Below are 17,445 nucleotides of genomic sequence, written 5' to 3' on the forward strand. Positions count from 1 at the left end.
TTGAAGATAGAAACAGTATTTAGTCTTTTCAATTCTTCTGGGACTATGCTCATCTGCAATGATTTCTCAGATATTTTTATTTTATTTTAGTATTAAATTAAATTTGTTTGCTGCCCATTTCACTGCAAGGTGATTCTGAGCAACTTACATTATGCGGAAAGGACCATTGAACTAGGTCTTTCTAGTTTAATTTTAATAGTAGATTTAGCAACTTTAATGACATAATTGTTGTATCTGTTTTTTAAAAATCAGATCCACCTTAAGTGTCCTTGATCAGAAAGGTGGGATGTAAATTGTATAAAAATGTAATTGGAATGCAATGGCTTAAATCTTCAACCTTTTTTCCTACCTCAGTGTTTGGAGCATAAAATGTTTCTCTCTCTTTCCCTTCCTTCCTTCCTTCCTTCCTTCCTTCCTTCCTTCCTTCCTTCCTTCCTTCCTTCCTTCCTTCCTTCCTTCCTTCCTTTACTGCAAAGAAAATATTTTTCTTTTACTTCTTTCTCTTTCTTTTACTATTTGAACAGCTGTTTTGCAGTTGCTGCAGGGAGCAGAAAATTTGGCTGAAATCTGCCACTGCAGCTTTCTTTAACATTTTGTAGGATTGCTAGAACACTGAAGGAGCTGACCCCTAAACAGGAGTTAAACCAAGAAAACAAATATGTGCTTGACACATTAGGTTGCAAGGCAGCTTAGAATGGATGGAATAGATTTTAGCACACACTAGAGGTTTTTATTTTCATCTCTGTACAAATTCATATAGTAGCAGAGGGGGGCAAGAACAGCAACAAAAGAGAGAGAGAGAGAGAAAGCTGTAAAAATAGTAGGAGAGATTTGTCTTCAAGCTGAAAATTATAGGGCTCAATAATGGAACAGGCAGAGACAGCACTTTAAAGAAAAAAATAATGAAACATTTGATGAAACAATAAAATTCCATGCTGTGGAAAAGGGAACAGTTCATAAGGAAATACTTTCATCTAAGAAGACATTCCTCCCACATCAACCTTTTTTTTTTCAAAAGCGTCATTAGCTTGGCTTAGTAACTAACCTTGTTAGAATGACTTTTTCTCCATCAGAGCTGGGGTGCAAAGAACTGACAAAATGGGGTTAAACTTATAGAAATCACTGAGCTGGAGAACATTGCTGAGTGGATTAGTGGATAGAGTCAAACCTGCTACAGTTTCTTGTGCCTTAATACTATTCATGTGTTTTACAGTATGTATACACACACTATATACTCTGTATATGTGTGTGCAAAACATACCAAATAAACTTTCATTATTGCATGGAACCTCATGGACATAAATGATATATGCTTGATTCCTTCATATAGTTGCACACAGATTACTGTTGTACTCTTGCACATACATGTTCATGTAAAGAAACACTCTTCAGGTATTATTCAGACAAATAACAATCTACTCAGGAAATGTAAGGATGATTTTGCTAATTCTGCAGCCCTGCATAATTCGCCGTGTGTGTGTGTGTGTGTGTGTGTGTGTGTGTGTGTGTGTGTGTTTTCTTGGAAGAGTTCAGAAGAGACTTGTTAATGCTATTGAAATGTTTAGAGTACAGCCATTTGTGGTTGTTGGTTTTGTTGGTGATCAGTTGTATATAGGATAATGCTGCAATACAGATGGTTATTCTGTAGATGTGGACAATAACACAGAAGGGTACAGGTTTGTATTATTTCCTGTGCTAACCCTTTTCTCTCACACAAATAGAATCAGAGTTGCCCATTAGTGTATTATTAGGCTAAGACGGGGCTTTTGGAGCAATAGCACTTAGACCTAGACTTAGACTTTAATAAGAAGGGACTTTGAAGGTTTTCTGGTCCAAGCCCTTGCTCAAGCAGGAAGCTCTATTGCATCATGATTGACTCTGATGACATAGTGGCATAGCAGTGGAACTACTAGTAGTGCAGGCATGCATGGAGGTTTAGGAAGTATAATCAACTTCACTTCTTACAAATTGGGCAATTAATACTCCTTTCTTCCTTTCTTTCCCCTCTGAGTTTATTCTTGTTTTTCTTAAATGCTGTAACAATTGTAAATTGGCCAATGTTGTTGAGAGTTGGAGAGCAAATATTTTTATTATGGTTGGTCACAACAATCACAATAAGCAAGACATTTAGACTGGATTTTGTGGTCCCACCAGTTTTTGCTTGCAGGCAAATGAAATTGTTTGCAATTATTCCAATGCACCATTGGTGCTACTTACTGATGCTATTGTTTGTAGACAATCTGTGCAAACTTTTTGCAGCAGTTAACTAGATAGTTCACTGTTTCTTCAGCTTCATTTCAGACCCAACATTTGCTGTCACTTCTTCCCATGTCTGACTTAGTATACATTTGTTCTTACAGCTTGGTCTCATATAGCCAAGGATTAGACCCTTTGTCTCTTTCTTCAACTTTCTTACTCTTAGTAATTGCCAGGACACACTCACTCTCTCTCTCTCTCTCTCTCTCTCTCTCTCTCTGTGTGTGTGTGTGTGTGTATTGGCCATATAATTCTGCCTTGCCATTTCTCTTTTCTATTTTTCATTTGATCTTTCTCGTAGGCCAGTTTCGACCCAGCATTATTAAGCAAGCCTTCATGATATACTAGTGCATCTTCTTCACTGTCCTTCAGATATTCTTCCAATGCCTTTTTTTCCCCTTCCTTCACTGTCTGGTGTACTTGCAACATTCAGTGCCTGCTTATGTTCCTTGGTAAATAGAGTACACCAGTGTTGCTTTGTGGATGAAGGGCATGATTCATTGTCATTATTTTTCTAGCTTTCATATCCAGGGCTTTTAATTCTGCTTGAGTATAGTCCATTATTCCAACTATATATCTAACGACTGGAATGCACATATGTTAATTGTATTGATTTTATTTCCACCAATGGATTTAGACTTTTAAGATCATTTTCACATGATGTATTCACTTCTAATCTTCTTGTTGACTTCAATGAGCTTGATGTTGTAAACTTGAAGAATGCCCGAGTATTTGTAGTGATCTTCATCCAGGCCCTTGATGTTATTTGCATAGGACATCTTGATTCCTTTAGTTTTCACTATTTTCCCCTTGTTGATGGTAAGGGTGGAACATTTGTCCAGTTCAAATTCCGTTTCAATATCTGGATTGTGTATATTGACTGTATTGAGCAGTGATTCTATTTCAGATGGTGTTTTTCCATCCAGCTTCAGATCATCCATGTAAACGAAGTGGGATAGCCTGGCAGATGTTTTTCATGTTTGATAGCCCTGGCTTGACTTCTTCAATATTATTATTGGGGAATCAATGCAATGATGAACAGCAGCCATGATAGGGAGTCTCCTTGAAAGATTGATCTATTAACCTTTTCCAATCTATCACCATAGACCAACAATTGTGATTTCCATTGTGCCATTGATCTTTGCACAAAGCTTCTGATGTTTCTACTTACTCTTTTGCACACAATTTCTGATCCCTCTTAGCATTATTGTCATGCTACAATTTTTATTTGGATATTGCTTTGTATATCACTGTGGCTGGTGTTTAAAACATTGGAAAGCTCGAGTTGTTGTAAATAAATGGAAGGAGCTAAGACCAACAGAAGAATGAGATATCTAGATCTGAAAGGATTCCCGGAATCAAGAAGGGTAGATATGGGGTAGGGGTGGGGTGGGAGTTCAATGCCTAGGCAGGAAATTTTTGCTTCTTCCTATAACAGAAACTACGAAGGTGCCTTTTTCCTAGTTATGCTACTACTTTTTCAGGTTCATTGGTTGCCTATATTAACTAGAAGTGTCTTTCCTACTATATCAAATGGATGTATTTCTCAGTACTCTGTGGTGCTTCTGTGACTGAATTGGGATGGTTGGTATGCAACAAAAGTTTTCACTGAGGCAAGAACTGAAAAAGAAAGGAAATTTGTGGTCTCCATACACATTTTCCCTGACTTACAACAGTTTATTTAGTGGCTGTTCAAAGTTACAACAGCATTGAAAAAAAGGAACTTATGACCATTTTTCACATGACCGTTACAGCATCTTCATGGTCACATGATCAAAGTTTGGATGCTTGGCAGCTGGTTCATATTTATGATGGTTGCAGTGTCCCAGAGTTATGTAATCACCTTTTTCAACCTTCTTACAAGCGAAATCAATGGGAAAGCCAGATTCACTTAATTGTGTTACTAACTTAACATTGTAACAATTCACGTAACAACTGTGGCAAGAAAGATTGTAAAATGGGGAAAAACTCACTTAACAAATATCTCACTTAGCAACATAAATTTTGGGCTCAGTTGTGGTCGTATGTCGAAGACTACTTGTGTGCATTCTTTTAAGATAGGGCAAGGCTGAACAACTGTTTCTTACTCTTTTTCAGCTGTAGCATTTTAATAATCCAAATAACAGTCCTTTAAGATCAGGGGCCATTACTATCTTTGTGGTCCTTGTCTTTAACGGATTTCAATTCTTTTAAGGTCCAGCTAATAGACTAGGATCTTTGGGTACTTTGTGCTAATGCTTTGCACCACTTTGGACTCTTCTCTGCACTCGATAACACTCACAATGTCAACTATTTTAAAGAATGATTAGTTTTCTTATTCTGTTCGGTGTATTAAAATAACAGAAAAGTTTATCTTTTTCTTTTAATTTCTGTGACTACACATACACATTCTAATTGGAAGGAACTTCTGTCTCATTCTACTTTTGGCTCCAAGATTCAAGAGAATCTCCAAGAGATTAGCATCCTACTGAATTTGTAACTTCAATAGATGGTTTAAAAGCTAGTTGTCTCCTATCACCATCATTCAGCTGCCTATAAAAATATGGTGCTGGTCTCAATTATTGGGGAAAACCTGGTTTTAAATTGGTTATGAACTTGTATTTCCACTTTATTACTTTTTTTGGCCATGGGGTGGTTGAGAACTAACAGCAAAGAATCACAGTGTTTTTTGTTGCATTGAGCTGACACTGACCATTCTCCATGTAGCTTTCTATCATAATAACTACTTCATATATTTTTTTTTACAAATCACCTGATTGCACACTGACACATATGCTTAAACATAGAGAAAGGAGAAGTTGAGTTGCAGTTTATTTTATAATAGGATTTGTTTTCCAGTCAGAAGTAGATCTTTATATTCTATCATTGGTCAGTGGGCGGTGGGGAGAGATTATCACTGATTGTTCAGGATGTTGTAATTCTCTGCATTTTGAGATTGGCAGATGGGAATATAATTATGCCTGGTTTCAAGCTGTTATATGTGGGATTGGGGTGAAATGCTGCTGAAGCAGAAAGAACCCTTAAAAGAAATTAATTTATTATAAGAAGATGCATGTTATGGTATAATAGATTCCAAAATGTTATCCTTTTTCAAAGGAGTACTAACTAATGCGCTTTCCTCACCAGACCTCTGTGAAATAGTTCTATTATATCTGTTTATAAATTGTCGATAGGGAAACATGCTAGATTCAATGCAAAAAGATGTTCAGAGTGTGGGGTTCCATATATCACATCATTCTGCAACTCCTTAAAATAAAGGTGTCTTTTCCTGAGTTTTTGCTGTGACATAGAACATGCTTTGAAACATTTTTGCCCTCAAATCTAAAGCACTTCATAGCCCTAAAATTATAGCTCTGTTTGTTTTTTTAATTAAACTTTAGAAATGTATAGACTGATTATAGACATCCTGATTTAGCCAACAAATAAATATGCCTATATATATGTTTGTATTTGTCATTTTAGTAATTGCTGATGGATCACTAGAGAAAACCAGTGATGACATTGGGAGTGAAGAGGATTTATATGAAGATTTCCGTAGTTCAAGTTATCGTTATGGCCACCCAGGTGGTGGAGGAGAACAACTTGCTATTAATGAGGTACTGCAGCTCTTAGTAACTAGGGCAAATAAAATATGTTTAATGTTAAGTGCATTTTATAATAACTCATTTATCTCTTTTCAAGGCAGGACTTAAAATTGAAGCTTAAAAATAAAGACCAATATCCTTATGAAATTGAAACAGATTTAAACATCCATATCATTATAATGTCAAAAAGAAAATACTTAGTAACAATGAGTAAAACGCTTCATGGGAGAGAAGGTTCCACATTGCTAAAACAATAAATATCTAAACCTACCAATGGGTCCATTCAACAATTATAAAGCAGTCCTTTTAATAATGAAGCATCATCCATTTAAATCAGAAGTTAAGTTCAAAGGAGTCAAAGGCCACATTTAGCTTCCTTATATTCTGAAGAATTGCAGGAACATATCTTGGTGGAAGGAACTTTTTTTTAAAAAAAATAGAGGTTGCCCACTTGACTCAATAAAATTAATGGCAGAATGGAAAATTATCTCTTTCTTCCATTGTCTGTTCATTCAAAAACTTTTGGTATACAAAGACAGTGCTTACCTTCTGCATAAACTTGGCAAGGCAGCTGTACTGTGAAAACCTGGTATTTTCTGAGCAATTGGCATATTGAAAGTTATTTTAAGATGAAAGATTAATTTGTAGCAAAGGATTTTCTACAAATTTCTTAACTGCTGTTCTACTTCTAATGAAAGGTGTTTATTATTTTGCAAAAATAGGAACAGCTGCCAATAGCAGTGGATTTTGCTTTTTTAATATTCATGTAGATTGTCCAGTGATGAGGTTAGTTCCTACAAACACATCCCCCAGGTTGACTTCACAGAAGAATCTCATTTGCTGTCTGGTTATATATCTCATAACATTTTTGGCTTTTGATTTTTGCTTCTGGCAGCTGAGTAGACGATTCTCTGCAGTTTTCATGGCAAGGTTTTTGAAAGTGGTTTGCCATTGCCTCCTTTTTAGGGCTGAGTGAGAGTAATTGGTCCAAGGTCATCCAGCTAACTTTGTGCCTAAGTGGGACTAGAACTCAGTCTCCTGGTTAATAGCCTAATGCTTTAATCACTACACCACATTGGATCTCCAAATAAATAATACCAAAATATTAAGCTAAACCACTAAAATAGTATTATTGTGTTATTATATATAATCCATATATAAAATCAGACCATTAACAGTTAATAGATTAGAATAGATGCATTGTATTCAGAAACATCACACAGTTAACTTAGAAATAAAATATCATAGCCAAAATAAATGTTGATTCATGACATCTCTTCATTTCAAAATAATCATTTTTCTTTGCCTGCAAAATCCTCATCATTGTTATTGACAAAGGTCTCTTAATTCAATTTGAACTTTTAACAAACTGAATAAAATATTTCCAAGCTTGAGAAAAGGGACACTAATCCTAATACACATTGTCTAATGTACCTATGAATTATTCGTATGAAATGGTTTCTGTCATAATAATATGGAATATCAAATGTCTAAAATTTGCAATACTGGCTTGCTTCCATTTCTTGACTACAATGCTGCAATAGAATTTACTTGATATTGTGTTCATTTATTTTTTACTTCCAAATATGATAAAAAAAATATTTCTGGTATTGCTGGTAGAGAGAAAGTAAACAAATCTTATTTATATTTCTGAAGTCTGATTTTCACAATTGGACCTGATTATTGTATATTTTAAAAATTGTAGGGACTACCTTGTTTTGTTCTTCATTATGCATTATTAAGAAACAATAATAATTTTAACAGAAGTTCAAAGCAATTCCCAACATTAAAAACACAATGAAATATAAATATCCCTTTTCCTGCCAAAGGCCACAGAACAACTTTGAACGTCATCTAAATAATGAACAGGTGAGTACTGTCTATCTTCACCTGAGTGTTGCTTTTATATTCACCACTCAGTTACCAGCATCACATGATAAACTTATCATACAAGTTTTGGTATTTTATTAAAAAAAACCTTTCAATATGAATAAGAAAGTAAGGAAGAAAAGCATTTGGGAGAGGAGTCACTTACGCTCCATCATCTTCCCATTTTCACGGTTAATTTCTCCATGTTGAGGTAATGACTCAACCCATCCTATCTCATAGGTTTTTACTAAGAGTATATTGTATGTATAGAGTGGTTATATCAGGCATGAACTAACATCTTCAATTCACAATGGAATGGATTAAATGACTAACCTTAAATTGCACTTTGCCGTGGAGTCTGAAAAAGTATTGGCCTATTAACAATGCAGTATGGCATGTTTTATTATTATTCTATATTGTATATAAAATGTTTAAATTGAATTGTCTCTTTATGTTCTTCTAAAAATGAAATCCAGGGCTTTAATGATTATTAATATCTTTTTACTTTCATGGCACAGTGCACTTTGTAGTTGTAATTTTTTAAAATTTGGAAATGGTTCAAGTACACTATCCCAATTTTTGCTATTATGGTATTTTTTTAAACCTTGCAACATCACACCAACATTAGCATTGTACTTTAGGCCTTGGTGTGATGTCTAAAAAGTCTGTTGTCACTTCACTTCTGTTTCATTTCCCACCCCCACCCCGCAGAGCAAAACTAAATCAGACACTGAACACTTTCAGCAGCCTGCCAATAAGAGCATCTCATAAAGTACTATTTGCTGTTAAATCCACTATAAATAATTTCAAATATCATGTAATTGCAGCTTGCTTTTTCTATATTGCAGCAGTTTTAAACTCTTCAGGTTTTGCTTTTTCTTTTAAGCTGTCATGGCTCTAGATGCCTAAAAGGAAACACCAGTTCACCCATGTACTGGTACAGGTTGAGTGGTATTTAAATATAATCTAAATAGATTTGAGATTATCATTATCCATCCTATCACTGTTACTGAAATGACAAATATGAATTTTTAAAAATTAATATAATAAACCAATATTTCTTCTATTAAAGTAAAAAAAATACTATTTGAGGGACTTTGGAAGCTAATGGCCAGGGGTGGGGTGGTAGAACTCTAAGGCAAAAGGCTTTATATCGCCTTTTTCTGTTAACATACCTTCCAGCATAAACTGCTTTTGGATTTCAGTGACAATGCAATACATTTCAGAAAAGGTAATTATTTGGAGTCTGATTCATACCCGGTGACTTCTATCATACTGTCAACTTTCAAACATTTCTTTTCTGACAAGGTAACACTTGTTGTCTCATTTAAAGTTGATTTCTCACAAATGACTTGTTTTATGAAGAGATGGGAAGCCACTGTCTGAATTTTCTCACCTTTGATTAAAACAGAAAGTGAACCCATCCTTGTGTGAACCTTGTAGCGTGATCTTATAATTGTTTACTGAAAGGGCTGCTAAGTTCAATGGGTTCTACTTCTTACTGATAATGAAATATCTGTTGCAGCTTGTATATCTTAAATAAGTCAGTTTTACTTCATGGTGGACCACACCCCAAATGACCAAGAAGTTTTTCAGCTCTGCATCACAAATTGTATTTGTCATTATAAACAGGCATGTGTTTAGCATTTCAATATGTCTGGGAGCCGGTAGCCATTTAAAAGAAATTTGAGCATGTGCACATTAGTTTCAAGGAGAGTCAATTTCATCAAGCTTTGAGAAATACTAAGTGAGGTTCCATAATAATCTCAGATAAATGAGAACACAGGAGGATTGGCCACTTCTCAAAAATGATACTGGAAATACATGGTACACATTCCAAGAAGAATAGGAAATTGTATGTGCAGAGGGAACTTTTAACTTAACGAAGAGTTAAAAGGAACTTGTATAAATCACAAAGACATATACCACCAAATAGCTTATAATGAAGGGGAAAAATCCTAAAGCCCAAAAGGAAATACAGGTTTTCAAGGAAAGCTAAAAATATAAATATGATTTTTTTAAACTGCATCAGAGTAAAATAATAAAAAAGGAAAGGCTGCTGTCCTGCTAAGAGTACATGATAGAATAATAATAGGAAATTGGCAGAAAGTAGAATTCTTTATTTCCTTCATTGCCTTTTCTTCCCAAAAAGGAACTTTGCTCAAACCAACTTTTGCTTAAATTAACTTAAGCAAAACAATTGCCAAAAGAGGGAGTGGCAATTCAAGGTAAATAAATAGTTAGGGAGCACCATTTGCAGCTTGCATGAATGAGTTTGTCTTCAAAACTAAATTAATTATAATTGAGAGACTTGAGGAAGCCTTCAAAAGTTTTCTTGGAAATCCTTTCTCTGATCTTTGAAGAATCATGAGATTGATGTAATGTCAGAGGAGAAGTCATGCCCCTGGTGGAGACTGACTCTGAGGAAGAGGAGGAACAGCTAACAGGGAGTGGGAGTGTGGCTCCAGAGGTGGTGGAGGAGGCTGGGGAAGGGCAGAGGCCGGCTGAGCAATCAGAAGAGGATCCAAGCCCATCCCCTATCTATCCTAGGGCATGCAGAGAGGAGAGGATCAGGAAAAGCGAGGTCTACTCAAGAGGAGATTACCATGATCCTCCTCGTGGCTTGCAGCTGGGAGCTATGTATCTAAGTTTGTAACTGAATAGTCAGAATTGCTGGAGTCAAAGTTTAGTGTTTCCTTTGAAAGAGGTTTATTTTTGTTGGCGTTCTTCCCATGGATTCTCCCCGTTATCTTCCTGGAATGTATGATTAATTTATCTTAGCTTGCTTTGGAACTCTCATCAATGTGGTTTGTTTTGGTTTCCTTTTGCCTCATTATTTACTTTTGTGACTTTAAACTGTGCCTAATAAAACAGTTAAGTTGAAGGCATAACCGGACTTTAATGTATGTTTTGGGTTTTGGGTTATTTTGAGAGACTATGGGTCATCACAGGAGAGGAGAAGAGTTGTTTCTGTGCAATTGAATAACCGCCAATTAAGTAGTTTGGTTTTAATATCAAGCAAAATTTAGGGACAGATTGTTCAACAGTCGATTTGGTAGTTAGTATGCATTTCTCAAGAACAAGACATTCCAAATGAACTTGAATTCTTTTCTTGACAGAGTGATTGGTTTAATAAACCATAAAAATGCTGTGGACATAGTGTACCCTGATTTTTTTTAAAGTACTTGACAAAACTCCCAGGAGATTCTAGTAGAGCAAATTGGGAAATATTCTATCATAAATCAGAAGAACTGATTAAACAATTACTGATTAAACCCAGTAAGTATATGCCAAAAACTTCATAAGAAGCTAAAAGTGTGGAATGTTTCAGATCTGGGTTGTGATCTAATGCCCCATACTCTTCAATATAATTATAAATGGTGTGGATTAGAGATGAAAAAAATACAAGATTTGCTGATGACACAAGGATAGAAAATTAGTAACTTCCTTAGGCATGATTCATAATGATCTTGATAAGCTGAAGTTGAATTCCAACAGGAACAAATGCAAAATCCAATATGATGCAGTTTCTAAAAAAGAAATGCAGTTCTACGCTGCTTCAGCAAAAATATAATATCAGGTATGATACGTAATTTTCCCTCTCTACAATGTGCATCCAGGGCACTGCACTTTAGAAAGAACATTTGTGAACCAGAATATGTCCAGAGAAGAACAATCAAGATACTAAGAAGTCTAAAAGGAGAGACAATGAGTAATAATTGGAAACTTTGGGTATATATGGCATGGAGAAGATAACAATGAGACATCTGACTTCAGATATCTGAAGTTATGTCATTTATGGGGTAGAATTGTTCAGAATTCTTACAGAAACAACAACAACAAGGATTTAAACCACAAGAATATAGATTTTAAGTGGACGTGATGAAGCATTTATTAATGTTAAGAGCTGTTCAACAATGAACCAAATTGTATCAGGAAGTGTACACTTTGTTGGAGATGAATGGCCAACTATATTTTTACACACACACACACACACACACATATAAGTTTTCTTAAGTTTTCGCAGGTACTTACATGTATGGTATTCAGCTTTGTTCAGGTATTTTCCCACGTCATTGTAGTTGTGCTTTTAAAGTTGTAGCAACGTTTCGGCAAAATCTCATTAGCCTGTCCTGCCCAATCATCTCCAGGTTATACATAAGAGGTTCAGGTACATTCATGACAAAACACATTGGAAAACCAAGCAGATTATATTGCAGCTCAAGAAAACCATTCTTTCTAAGTGATTACATGACATTCCTTTCTCATCTTCTGTCAGCTTTGTGATATAGTCTGGACAAGAAGCACACTCAGAAGTACTAGATGTAACTTTATTGTAGGGTTACATTATCATAATCTTCCAAGTCTTAAAATACGTCTATGTCCTATTACTTTGCAATCGAAGAAACAAGGGAGTGTCCCTTCTAAGTCATTTTCTATACTCCCATTGCTTCTGCAGATTAAGCTATCTCTTATAACCATTGTCTAGTCTGTGACTCTACCTCCTATCACCCAAGGTCATGCCTACGTACCATTACATCTTCATGGCCTGTGCCTTGAAGGCAATGATCTGCCCTGGAAGAAAGAGACTAAATATATTATGTAATGTTTTGTACAGATTTGCATCAATTTCAATGGTCTCCAATCCATAATTTCACTGTTGCTAAGACCAGCTTCAGTTCCTGCCACCACATTCTGGAATGTCCCTCCCAAGCCCTCAGGAACTTGCCCAGTAACCATGGATTTGATTGTAGCATTGTTTTATCCCACTTGAATTCTTCCTGTAGCAAAATGGACATAATAATATTGGAGGATTATTTTGCTTGACTGGCATAACTCATAATTATTAGTTGATACCCATCAGTGGTGGGATTTAAATTTTTTTACTACCGGTTCTGTGGGCATGACTTGGTGGGCGTGGCAGGGAAGGATAATGTAAAATCTCCAGTCAGAGGTGGTATTTGCTGGTTCTCCGAACTACTCAAAATTTCCACTACTGTTTCTCCAGAACTGGTCAGAACCTGCTCAATACCACCTCTGATACCCATGCATTTGTTAATGGGAGACTATTTCCAGAGGTGGGATTCAAGTTTTTTAACCACCGGTTCTGTGGGCGTGGCTTAATTGGTGGGCGTGGCCAACTCAATATCACTCACATCGAGGCACACATCTCCTTGCCTGGCCTCTCATGACTGAGGATGCTGCAACAGTCATAAGTGTGAAAAATGGTCATAAGTCGCTTTTTTCAGTGCCATTGTAACTTTGAATGGTCACTCCACACAAGCAAAATACCAGCAAAGGAGGGAAAAAAAACTCCAGAGATTTCCTGAGACAGGAAGTCTAGTCTTGCCAAGAATGTAATAAGGGTTAATGGGGAGGCAGTTTCTGTAAGCAACACCAGAATGTTTCCTTCCTGCCTTCATTACAGGATTAGGCCATTAATTTCTTCTAACAACTGGTTCTCTGAACTGCTTAGAATGTTAACAACCTGTTCTAGCGAATAGGTGCGAACCTGTAGAATCCCACCCCTGACTATTTTCCTGTATTAGCAGGACAAAATATAAAATTTTAAAAACTCAGAAAAAAATTGTTAAAAAGAATTAAGTGAGAAATATTATAAACATATGTCATTGCTGCTTCTACTTGGATGGCATTCTTAATCATACCTATATTGCTATTGTACTTTGTAATTGTTCTAAAAAAAAAGATGCCATAATATCGTATTATGGAAATCTTTTAAAAAATATTTGCTGGTAGAAATTTTTTTTAAGAAAGGACCTTTTCCAAACTATTGACATGCCAACCGTTACTATACTTCATTCTGTGGCTAAAGGAAGCAACAAACTGAATGGACAGAATAACACATTTTGTCTTATCCTCATGTTTCCAGAAGAGTTAAAGATTTATTGGTGTTTTTTTTTTTAATGGTTCATCTGAGAGAAGGGTAAGATTCTTTCCACACTATCATTTTATAGTGCCTTCTAGAGTTATTAAATCATGATGGCAATAGCCTTATATTAAGTGAACCTTTATTTGGACAGTGCAGTAAGATAAAGGACAATGACTGCCCCCATTTTGTGCTACTTTACAAGCAGCAAGCATTCTCTCTACAAAACTATATCCATACTACCATTGGACCCATTCATCACAAATTTCCACCTTCCACTTTAATTCTCATATGTAGAAAACTTCAGAAAGGATTCATAAATATATTCTGAGCAGAAAGCAAATGAAGATTGTAGGGGAAAATCTGTCAGTCCAGATTAATTGACCAACAACAGAAATGGCCATTCAAGGACAGCATTTAAATGTCATCTGTGAATGAGTTTGATCATGCAGTATGGTGTTTATTTGTTTCCCCTCTGTCATGTTTTTGATGTTGTTGTTATTATTTCTCAAAATACTTTAATTGTGCATAAATTCTGAACTTCATCAGGCAATTTCAAAATAAGATTTGTAAGAAGAAAATATTTTCTGTAAGAAAAAAATATTTTCTGACTACTTGCATGTATTATCTTCTAAACTTCAAACTTTTCTTTTTAGTAATGTTAAACTCTTGAAGAAGATGATCCACTTAATTAAATAGATTTAATTGTAATCAATGGATGAAGTGCAGGGGTGGGATTCAAATTTTTTAACAACTGTGGCTTAGTTGGTGGGTGTGGCTTGGTGGTCATGTGACTGGGTGGGCATGGCCAATTCGATGTCACTCACATCAAGGGGTGCTTCTCGCCTGGCCTTTCATGACAGTGGAGATGCTGTAATGGTTGTAGGTGTGAAAAACAGTCATAAGTAACTTTTTTCAGTGCCATTGTAACTTTGAATGGTCACTAAATGAACTGTTGTAAGTCAAGAATTACCTGTACAAAAATACAAAAAGCTTATTTGCTTGCAAAAAACTGCCCTAAATAGATTAAAATACCTGCAAGGTGTTTTAGATTAAAATACCTGCAAGCTAGAGTTACAAGTCAGGCAGGGTGCCAGAGCACTTTGAGGAATTAAAATAGTTAAAATGCAATGATAACTATCAGCAACCAACTCTTGCTCATAAAGTGAAACCATTTAGTAGAAGGTCATTTAAGCTCTCCTGAAAGAGCACACCCAGGAGAAGCAATCCTTAGATCCATTTGCACCACTTAAAGATACCAGCTGGTCTCACTCACCTCACAAGATATCCTAAGGAAATCATTCAGATTTAAGGAAAGGTCACATGCCCCGCAGAAAGATAGTAAAAAAATCAGTGCCAAGCTTGCATCCTGCCTCTTGGTAGTACACCCCAAAAGGACAGTGCCAGATACCAGTGAAGGAAGACCCCCTTCCCAGATAGAAAAAGAAACCATGAGGCAGGAAAAAAATCAAACACCATACAAATAATTAAATCATTACAGTAGCTGTTGCTTGTTAAGAACAAATAAACACAGGAACTAGCCAGATTTCTCAACCCAGTTTCTTTTCAGGAAGAGAGATTTTAACCTTTTTCCTTCCAAACAAAGCTGAATAGGGAAAATTATCCCATCAGTAAACACAGGATTAAATGTTACCAAGAACAGAATTAAACTTCACCAAAAATCAGTTTTAGACTAAAACTCAGAAAGAGTATGTAAACTCACGTTTGAATGTCAATCTTTCTAGCTAGCCAAGAAGCCTTGCTGAATGTCGCTCATCTTGGTTCCTTGTCATTAAAAGCTCCTTTCCGGCAGCTCTGCTTCCTTGTTCAATTATTTCTTCAAAGTAGTATTTCCTCCCCAAAACAGTGTAAAAAGCTTAAAACAATCCTTCCCCTTTAAGAAAGTACCAGGAAACCACCTTCAGAGACAGCAAGTCTAGGCATACTGCCAAGAATGTAATAAGGGTGGAAAAAAAGAAAAGGAAATTTCTTCTAACTACTGGTTCTACGAACTGCTTAGAAAGTTAACAAGGGGTTCTATAGAACTGGTCAGAACTGGTAGAATCTCACCCCTGATGAAGTGTAATTCATGGATATTCATTCATAATATTATGGTACAGAATGCAGCTGTATGGACAGTTCTGGAAGCTTCTCAGATAGCATATGTGACAATAGTTGCCAGTTTGCTTCCAAGTTCAATTCATGGCATTGGGCATTACTTTTAATGCCCTATATGGCATTGATCCAGGGTATCTGAGGAACCATCTACTCTGATGGGACTTAGGCCTCTCACTCATTCCAGCGGAAAGAGCTTACTTCAGATCCCATTGGCCAAATAATTTTGACTTGCAGGACAAAAGCCTTTTCTGCTATAGACTATTCTTCTGGAATATTTGCCCATCAGAGATGAGATCTTTCCCATACCCAGGGCCTTCTAGAAGAGCTTAAAAACGTGGTTCTGCTGCTTGGCATGGGACTCCAACAGGGCCTACTATGAGGCGGCTGACAGGGTAGAGAAGATTCTTACTTGAGATTGCCCTTTGTAGTGGTCTTTTACTTTTTTTCTCTACTCAATTTTTCTAATATTAATAGTTTTAGCATTTTTAAACTTTTTAATATTTTGTAAATTGCGTGGAGTTGTTGTATCAGTGAGATGGGTGGTATAGAAAATTAATTAATTAATTGCATGTTAAGGTACCAAAGGCTTCTCATTGTTTTAGCTGCAATATATTTCCAGCTATCTACGTAATTTATGTATATCTAATGTGCGTGTGTATGTAGATATATTGTGAGGATAATTCGTCACATCCATTTCTGCATGGATGTGCTCCTGGAAAGCCTCATGCCCATCCTTTCTCTAGTTGCTAAGGGTTGCCTGTATCCTAGCTACAGTGCTTAGCAAATAGCTGACAAGCTCTTTGGGAAGCCAGTCCCACTGCTGAGTTCCAGCACACAGAGGCTTCCTGCTACAGGAGCTTCACTCAGCTAATGCAGTGAGGCAGCTCTTTTCTGGAAGATAAAATGAAAAGCTGATGATTTGCTGAGATAAAACAAAGATAAGAATTGCTTGGAAAGGGAAGAACCACGTTCCAGCATGTGCATGCATTATGCTTGAAAGTTGATAATAATAATAATTGCAGGAAATTGATTACGTTTTGCTTTCTGAAAGCTGCAGAACGACTCCATTGTTTGTACCCCCCACCCCTTCCTTGGCTTTCCTTCCAGAGACAGTGCTGCTACGCTGTTGAAATACTGTTTTTCTAGAGCCAGGGCTGTTGTCAGCATGGCAAAGGGATCTAATCAGAGCAGGCACCGATGGAGGGCTCTTCACACATTCCTCTGGTGCAATATGAACCCGGACACGCAGCGTGTGGTGGTGTTTGTCATTCTGCTTTTTCTCATCATCATTAACGTGGTGCTCATGTTTCTTCTGGCATTTTACTGAGAAGCAGGACTGTAGTTGGATATGAGGGCTTCTAAGATTGATCAGCAGCTCATCTCTGTCTGATTCTGGTTTGGCATCTCTTCTGTCATAGCTGTCTATCTGCGCCTGTCTCCTGTCATTCATCAGCAAGCTTTCTCCCTGCTCACCTTGTTCTGTCCTTTTGCAAGGAAAAAGGACTGCGGCTAGATGGTTAATTGAGTAGGTGCCAACTATTTCTGGATGTATCCCTACATTGCTGAATGTGGAGGTGCTCCCCCTCTTTGGCGAGTGTGCTTTAAAGTGCTCCAAAGGCTGGCTGTACCAGACTCTATGGGTTTGTTAAGGAGCACTTAAAATTGATGAACTATTACACAAGAAAATGGCTCTTTCTCAGCAACTGCTATGAGAAAACCTCAAACTGCTAG

General features: G+C 36.5%; 1 protein-coding gene across 3 annotated transcripts in view; it reads left to right on the forward strand.

The window, feature by feature from the left end:
* ARHGEF4 (Rho guanine nucleotide exchange factor 4) overlaps positions 1-17,445 on the forward strand; it is a 151,923-nt gene that overhangs the window by 107,913 nt on the left and 26,565 nt on the right. For all 3 annotated transcript variants that reach the window (XM_087932988.1, XM_026701274.2, XM_087932989.1), the window contains exon 6: positions 5,719-5,852. In XM_087932988.1, coding sequence (XP_087789114.1) covers positions 5,719-5,852 — 134 coding nt within the window. The remainder of the gene's footprint in view (positions 1-5,718; positions 5,853-17,445) is intronic.

Source organism: Pseudonaja textilis, chromosome 4 (genome assembly GCF_049901715.1).
Source record: "Pseudonaja textilis isolate UNSWEBS1 chromosome 4, rPseTex1.2, whole genome shotgun sequence".
NCBI classification, from domain to species: Eukaryota; Metazoa; Chordata; class Lepidosauria; order Squamata; family Elapidae; genus Pseudonaja; species Pseudonaja textilis.